Source organism: Amaranthus tricolor, chromosome 7, assembly GCF_026212465.1.
Source record: "Amaranthus tricolor cultivar Red isolate AtriRed21 chromosome 7, ASM2621246v1, whole genome shotgun sequence".
NCBI classification, from domain to species: Eukaryota; Viridiplantae; Streptophyta; class Magnoliopsida; order Caryophyllales; family Amaranthaceae; genus Amaranthus; species Amaranthus tricolor.
The window spans coordinates 24,327,498-24,336,999 of NC_080053.1; the positions used below are offsets into that span (position 1 = coordinate 24,327,498).

Sequence of the window (9,502 nt, forward strand, 5' to 3'; positions counted from 1 at the left end):
TTATCATATATATATTTTTATTGTCATTAACTTACTTTATTGATAAGTTGAATGATTATGTTATTATATTATATTTAGGTGTTAAAAATGAGTTCTAGGCAAGAAAGAAGTTGGATGTACAACCGACGAAAAAATGAAAAGTTTAGTTTAAGATTTATGAGAGGGTTGGAAGAGTTTTTAGATTTTGCTCGTACACAAAGCATGAGTTCTGAGATTAGATGTCCTTATAAAAAGTGTAAAAATTGTTGTTTTAAGGAACCAGATGAAATAAGGGAACATCTAATGAGAAGGGGGTTTGTTGAAAATTACTATGAGTGGGAATATCATTAGAACACAGAGATAAGAACAACATCTGATGTTGTAGCGGAAGTCGGAGAGCAATCGTCAAACAATCCAAATCCATACTCACAGATGGTGCATGATGCAGCAGCAAGTGTGTTTCCAGGCAATTACTATCACTTTTTTCCCTCACAGTATAATGTAGAGTCAGTAGATAATGAACCACCGGTACACGTTGACGAAAATCCAAACCCACAGTGTCAACAGTTTTTTGAAATGTTAAATTCTGTAAATAGTCCTCTGTATGAAGGTTGTAAAAATCACATGAAGATGTCTATTATTGGTCGACTTACAAACTTGAAGACAGACCATCGTCTCACTGAGAGGTGTTACGACGATATTTGTGGTATTGTCAACGAAGTGTTACCAGAAGAGAATACGATGGTAAACAACTTCTACGAAACGAAAAAACAAATAGCTGCTCTTGGATTACCTGTTGAGAAGATAGATTGTTGTCCTAACAGATGTTTGATATATTGGGGGAATAATGCGAATGCAACTTGCTGTTACATTTGTGAAACTTCTAGATGGAGAAGAAACAGTAAGGGTGATAAGGTTTCGCGGAAACAATTTCATTATTTTCCCCTAAGGCCCAGATTACAAAGATTGTATGCTTCAGAGGCAACAGCTAAGCATATGAGATGGCATGCAGAACACCGCACTAAGGATGGAGAGATGATACATCCGTCCGATGCTGAAGCGTGGTTGACATTTAACGACATTCATCCAGACTTTGCATTGGAGACTCGAAACGTGCGGCTTGGTCTGTGTACAGATGGTTTTAACCCATTTGGAAGTTCGGGTCAACAGTATTCATTGTGGCCTGTCATTTTAACACCATACAATCTTCCGCCATGGATGTGCATGAAGAAGCCGTATATGTTCTTGACCGTGATTGTCCCTGGGCCGAGTAATCCAAAGCATAACATTGACTTATATCTTCAACCACTAATACGAGAGTTGAATATGTTGTGGGAGGAGGGTATTTGTACATTTGATGTGTCAAGAAGGGAGAATTTCCAATTACGAGCAGCTTTAATGTGGACGATCAATGACTTTCCGGCTTATTCGATGTTGTCCGGGTGGAGTACTGCGGGCCGATATGCTTGCCCTTACTGCATGGATGATTCCCAAGCTTTCTACCTTACGCATAGCAAGAAGGTGTGTTGGTTTGACTGTCATAGAAGGTTTTTAGATAAAAGTCATCCCCATAGGAGAAATAGAACAAATTTCAGAGCAGGCATTGTTGAGAAGAGAGACCCACCTATCATTCGGACAGGACTTGAATTGCTTGATGAATTGGACCAGTTTGGTTTTTTGAAAGTCAATGAAGAAAATGCACCGGAGCATAATAAAGAGGTTAGTAAATACTCTGCTGGATGGAAGAAGAGGAGCATATTCTGGGATTTGCCATAGTGGAAAACTAACACGATTCGCCATAATTTGGATGTTATGCACATAGAAAAAAATGTTTTTGATAACATTTTCAACACTTTGTTGTGTGTGCCAAGTAAAACAAAGGATCACATCAAGGGTAGACACGATCTGCGTGAACTTGGTATACGTTCAGAATTGCATCCTATAGGTACGTGTACACTCAAACCTTTATATAATTAATAATTAATAATAATTCATATAACATCTTATTTTGATTATATACAGGTACGTCTATTTCTAAGGCTTCCTATACATTAAATGAACAACAAATACGTGCCTTGCTTCAATGGTTGAAGAGCATTAGATTTCCCGATGGTTATGTCTCCAATATGGCAAGGAATATTGACATGGCCAAGCATCAATTGTTTGGCATGAAAAGTCACGATTGTCATGTTTTCATGCAACGTTTAATTCCAATTGCATTCAGAGAATTGCTAACGGTGAAGGTTTGGGAAGCGCTTACGGAGTTGAGCTTATATTTTAGAAGTTTGACTACCACAAAGCTATGTGTGGAGGATTTGAGGAAAATGGAAGCAGATATTCCGGTTATCATCTGCAAACTAGAGACTATCTTTCCGCCCACATTCTTTGATAGCATGGAACACCTTTCGATTCATTTGGCATATGAGGCTAGAATTGCAGGACCGGTCCAATACAGATGGATGTATCCATTTGAGAGGTATATAAATCATATGTAATTAATTTTTTCATTATTCTACCGGTGAACTAATTTTTCCGTACAGTTACCTTAGACATCTGAAACTGAATGTGAGAAATAAAGCTCATGTTGAAGCGTCGATATGCAACGCATATTTAACCGAGGAAGCATCGCATTTTGTTTCCCATTATTTTGAGCCACATGTGCGATGCAAGGTCAGAGACCTTCCTAGGAACGACGATGGAAGTTACAACAATATTGTAACTGGTGTATTCACAATCTTCAGTCATCCAATAAGATTTCATGGAAAAGGAGTAGCATATATTTTGGATGAAAGAGATTACGAGATTGCACATAGATACGTGCTCATGAACTGTCTAGAGGTGGATGTATTTGTATCTGAGTTTAAAAGTTCAATTCAAAGACATCAACCGAATTGGTCAAGTCAGAGGATTGAAGCGTTTGTGCAAGAGAATTTCACTAATGCCTTCAGAACTGCAGTATGTTGTTCATCTATTACATTACTTATTATGTATGTATGTTAGTATTACGTTAATTAAATTCATAAAGTTATTTCCATTTATCTGACAGGCAGGACAAGGATCATTCGATAACCGAGTGAACAGTGACATTTTGAAGCAGATTGCTGAAGGACCACTAAAACATGCTCAGAGTTACAATGTATGTTACACAAACGGATATAGATTCCATACCGTACGTCATGCATCAAATAATTCAGCAGACAATAGTGGAGTATGCGTTAAAGCTGGTGACAACAGTCGTGACGAAGAAGATTTTTACGGGCAATTGCTTGAAATCGTAGAGGTTGAGTACCCGGGGATACCTATCAAAAGAGTAACGTTGTTCAAATGTCATTGGTATGACCCAACTACTACTGGGAATAGCCGCGGAACAAATATTCATAAACGATATAAGTTAGTTGACATACATCAAGGTCGCTCGTATCGTTTATATGATCCGTTTGTGTTGGCAAGTCAAGCATGTCAAGTGTATTATCTTCCATATCCGAGTACAAGACAAAATTTAAAAGATTGGAGAGCGGTTTATAAAGTCAAACAGAATAAATTTGACAAAGAAGTAGAACAGGAATCCAAAAATGCTGCTTTCCAAGAAGAAAATAGGGACCGTATTGAAATTGAAGAAGATGTTTCCCAAACACCGCTTCTTGATCCATCTGGCGAATTTGTTCAACAGGTGCATGATAATGATGAAGATACTGAAGAAGATGTGGATCTTGTATTGTCAGAAGACGAACAATCCGAAGATGAAGATGTTGAAAACGACGACTATTTTAGTGATGAAGATTAATTTAATTTTTATATGTAATTATTTAATATTTTGTAATATTTGATACAATTTAAATATAATCCTTCGAATTATTAATATTTTGTAGTAATAATAATAATAACAACAACAACAAAATAATCAATATATATCAACAATAATCATAATAACAATACTAATAATAAACAAAAACAGTAATAATAATAATAACAATAATAATAATAATAATATTCATTTTAACAATAATAATAATATTTATAACAATAACAGTAGTAATAATAATAATAATAATAATAATAATAATAATAATAATAATAATAATAATAATAATAATAATATTAATAAAAATAATAATAATACTAATAATTATAATACTAATAATAATAATAAAATTAATAATAATAATAATAATAATAATAGTAATAATAATAATGACAACGGTAATAAAATGTCGTACCATAGCCGTATTTTTTATCCACTGCAGCACGCAAAAACATCTGAAAAGTTAACTTGTTGGGTCTTGTCATCCACTTGGCGACGAGAGAGCTACCAAGATTTCAGTCGCTGAACTGTAAAGTCAAACAGATTAGTCATATCGATACAGGCAGCGACCACTTAGCGACCAAATACGCCGTCGCTATATCACGTAAAAAATTGTGACACATTTAAAATCTGAAAAGTTAAATTGTTGGGTCTTGTCATCCCTTTGGCGACGAGAGAGCTACCACTATTTCGGTCGCCCTTTTCAGAAGTCCATATATATCAAGCCCTATATACTTCCTCTTTTCCTACCCATGCATTTTCATACTTAGCTTCCGTTTCCTCATTTCCTTATTCTCTTTTCCTCCATTGATCTTATTCTCTTTTGCTCATCACTTTGTGATTTCTATTTATCTTCTTGAAAATTCATATTCTTATTAAAATGAGCAACGACCTTAATAATTGGGCTAGCAACTATTTAATGAATAATTTGTCGAGTAGCAACGACGACAATAACGAAGACAACAGTAACCGAGATCCCGGGAGTAATGAAAATACTTCAAGTGATTCAGTCCAAAATATGGATTAGGACGATGGAGACGATCCTCGTCCGAATCTTCCATGGCTACCAGTCATAAACAAGTAAATCTTTTAATTATGTTATTATCATTAATATTTTTTCAATATTAAAATATCAATGTTTACTAATTTTTTAAATTATTGTAAGATTTAATCCGATATCTGAAAATACAATCGCATCCAAAATAAGGGCTACCTTCAATCATAGGCAAGATGTCGAAGGTAGTACTTAGAAGGGTGTGACAAAACACACCAAAGATTTTTATTTTAGTGAGTTTAAGGTAAAATTATTACTTTGTTGTTTATTTTTAGACTTTGTTATGTATAAATTATTTTAAGTAATTTATTTGATGGAATATTTATTTATTTAGAAACAATACAAATGGGACCCTCATCTCGAACATTTTGTTCGAAGGTCGTGGGAAGAAAAAGCGGCAAAGCGCTATTCGGATATGCTTTTCAAATGGCGTCGGACGTTGAAAAGCAAGCCCGAATTTAAACCTCCTTCCATCGATAATGAGACCTGGGCACGATGGAAGGCGGATTGGGAACACCCAGATAATAAAGCTTTTTCGGCTAGAAATTCCTCCAACCGACGTGGAGGAAAAGACAGAGCTGAAGCCACCCATATAGGTGGCTCAATCCCGCACGCCAGAACAATGCGGGATTTGGTAAGTATTTTGTCAAATAAGTATTATTATATTGAATTTTTTTATTATCTTTTCTTAGTTTTAAGTCGTTTTTTTTAATTATTTCAGGAACAATCACAAGGTCAAAGACCCACGGCCTACGAAATATTTACACGAACGCATGGGGTCTTTGACAATGACACATGAAATTGTTTCCAATGGACAAATAGCAAGTCACAAAAAGTTAATGTAATAATTATTAAACTTGCTTATTTATTTATTTTTAGTATCAATTAATATTTACAATAATTGTAATTGATTTATTTTTTTATTGAAGGATGAATATCGTTCTTTGATGGAGGAGCATCCAACTCGCGACCCAAGTAAAGTTTGGTTGGATGCAATAAAAAACGTAGAAAGCGGGTCAAATAAAAAATACAAAAAAAGCAAAGAGGTTTTTGGGGTTGGGTCCGCCTCTCAGATTATTTATCCTCCCGAGCCGATGGATATTCCGTCTTCTTAGTCTGCACAACCTGATTATGACGCCATTATACAACAAAAGTTTGCGGACTTAGAAGCCCGGCAAATGGAGTTCAATAATCAATTATGGGAAGCGATTCGAAGAGGAAATGCTCAGACAGCCTATGAGTATCATCAAAGGATGACTGAACAACTAGCATGAGAACGAGAACAATTTATTAAATTCCTTGAATCGTATTTCAATTTAAATCTACCACCTCCTCAATGAATGATTAAAATTATTTGTAATTTTTGTGACTTTGTAAATAAACTTTAGATTTATACATAATATTTTCAGTTTTTTAATTTTAATATATTTGTTTTATGTGTTTATATTTATATTTTATAATTATAATTAATATAAAATATATAAAAATATAAAATATATATAATTTATATAAACATAAAACATAAAATATAAAATATATATAACTAATATATATAAAAATATAAAATATAAATATATTATATATAAAATATCAGTAAATGTCGCCATCATGTCATCTCCTTGGGCGACAGCTTGGCTATGAAATGGACTTGATCGCCAGTCATGTCTACGGGCGACGGCAAGGTGGTCGCCAGTTTGTCGCCAGTCATGTCCATGTCAGAGCTTCAATGGCGACAACAATCTTCGTCGCCCTTTGGTCGCCAGCTTATTACCTTTTGGGCGATGGACAATGTCGTCGCCCGCTTATCGCCGTTTGAAAATGGCGAGGAAAGGGCGTCCATCTGGGGATTAGCGACGAATAGATTAGCGACCACCACATAAGCCGTCGCCCTCCCGTCGCCAACCCTTCTTTTTGACCATTTAGCTATCAAATGGCGACGAAACGATCTGTCGCCAATTTGATAGTTTTTTGTAGTGTTTATTCGTTTCAAAATACTACAATTAAGGTTGTCAGAATCGAGATTTTACCTAAGATCGTTGAGTGGGTAGAATCTAAATCGGTAGAATCGGATCGTAAGATCATGTGAACCTTACAAATACGTATTAGTGTGCTTTATATAATTTATTATCAATTATATTTGTGCTTTTTAAAGTTTTAAGGTGTAAATAAAAGCTTATTTGACTTCATCTATTAAGTTTTGAAATAGAATACTTTTAATAATTATTTCCAAACTATGAATCACCACATTTTAATTTACATGAACCCACAAAGTTTAAAATCACGTAATGTTCAAAAATATAACAAAATTTTAAATCAAACAATTAAATACACATCATACTTAATATATAATTTTTTTAAAAAAATGTAAATGAGTCCATGGTCAGATCTAGGTTTCAAATGTGTAGAATCGGACCTAGACCCCGACCCTAAGGTCATGGACCCGGATCCGACCAAAATATATCGGGTCAAAAAATACATGGACCTAGACCCTTAAAATTAGGATCGGGTCGGGTATTGCCCATTTCTACTTGCAAGTCAATTTTAATCTGTTCCTCCCATGTTTTTCTTGGTCTTCCACGACTTCTCTTACGCTTCACTATGATGCTTTCGATCCTTTTCACTGGGGCGTTATAAGTTTTCCTCTGCACATATCAAAACCATCTCAACCTATTCTTACATATCTTTGCAGAGAGAAATGTAACCTCTAATTTCTCCATAAACTTGAAGTCCTTATATGATAATTTTATGTGAGAGTTTTTTTAAACAATATAGAAGTATATAGTAAAAGAGAACTTAAATGCCTAACAAAACAAATTATTACCAATTATAGTTTTTTTTATTACTTACTCTCATTAAATTCTTTATTCTTTATATTCATAGGATAATGTTTTGCATAAGTAGTTTACATATTTAAACATACTTCAATTAACTACATGATAATTACATTAATAATTATGATGATGTTTCTCTAATTATGATTATACGTGTTTAGCCTCCTTAATAACAAAGCAAAGCCTTGTTGATTCTAAGTAATACCACTAGATTTTTTTGGTAATGCATGCAAGCAATAATGAGAATTGCAAAGGCAGTCTCATTTACTAACCTCCCTCTTTTCAACTTTTTTGTTTTGCTAAATTCACTTAATTCTTCTATTGAAAATAATTTTTTTTTACTAACTTAACTTAATTAAGTGTATTGAACTAATTTATTAATCCCAAATATTATCAAAAAGAAATTATTAATCCCAAATAGTTTATAAACAATAATTTTAACCATAATCACAATAATATTTATCAACAAGTGATAATTACAACCATATTTCATATTTAATAATCACAATAGTTTACTTATTAACAAATGATAATCGCAATTATATTCCATTGTTCATTATTCATAATCTTTACTATAATGTATCAATCACGATAAAAAAAATCACAATTAATTATATTTCTTTCATCATATATATTTATTGGTCATGATCATGATTCAATGTTTATTAATTAAAATCATATTCATAATCAGATATTTATTAACTATAAATCATGATCATAGTCACAATAATAAATTATAATAATCATAATTATATTTGTAATTTAGTACTTAACTAGCTAGTTATAAATTCATAAATTAAGATACAATTTTATGAATTTATTCACCTTAACCAATCCAATGTTTTTATCATTTTAGATCAAATATAACTCTCTACGTTTTCATTTTTATTTTGAGCAAAATTTTATTTATTGTTCCCATTTTCTTTTCTATTTTCATCTCTAATTTTTTTGGTCATATTTAACACTTATTTTTTTAGATATGTAAGACACTCACACAATCGTTCTCACTCTTTTATTTAATTTAATTTGATTTTATTTATGGACCCCTCTAAGTTTCCCACTTACAATTGAACTGATATATAAAAATTTATCCATTTTCTACCTTATATATCATTGCTCTAATTACATAGATTTTATCTTTTTTAATTCTCATGAATATCAAATAGAATATATATATATATATATATATATATATATATATATATATATATATATATATATATATATATATATATATATATATATATATATATATATACATACATATATATATATATATATATATATATATATATATATATACATACATACATATATATATATATATATATATATATATATATATATATATATATATATATATATATATATATACATATATATATATATATATATATATATATATATATATATATATATATATATATATAACCTATTTATTTTACTTTATTTCTCTAACTTTATGACCTCATCAAATGAATTTAGTGACAGAAGCAACATTAAAATGGATGCCGAATACTCTATGTAATTTTGTAAATCAACAATAATCATATAGAATTTTGTATGAATTGTGTTTGAAGGGATAATGTTGCAAATTTGAAGAAACCGTCAGAAATGAAAATAATTCAATCAAAAATAATTTTAAGTTAATGGTTGAAGTCTTATAATGGGGGTGTTTGGCAAATTAGTTTATTGAGCAATTATAACTTATTTTGATATAAATAGAGGGTCGGATGGTCAAACCAGCTAATTCTAGTGTTTGGTGAATTAATTGATTGAAACAACTTATTGATATAAATAAGCTGTTTTTAAACAAGTTGCTTCTAACAGCGGGTT

At 31.8% G+C, this 9,502-nt stretch overlaps 1 protein-coding gene across 1 annotated transcript; it reads left to right on the plus strand.

The window, feature by feature from the left end:
- Positions 1 to 766: 766 nt before the first annotated feature.
- Positions 767 to 3,763, plus strand: LOC130818631 (uncharacterized). Its single transcript, XM_057684793.1, has 3 exons — positions 767 to 1,924; positions 2,002 to 2,934; positions 3,026 to 3,763. Exons 2-3 carry the CDS (start codon positions 2,803 to 2,805, stop codon positions 3,761 to 3,763), a joined length of 870 nt encoding a protein of 289 aa, XP_057540776.1. The 5' UTR covers positions 767 to 1,924; positions 2,002 to 2,802.
- Positions 3,764 to 9,502: the final 5,739 nt, after the last annotated feature.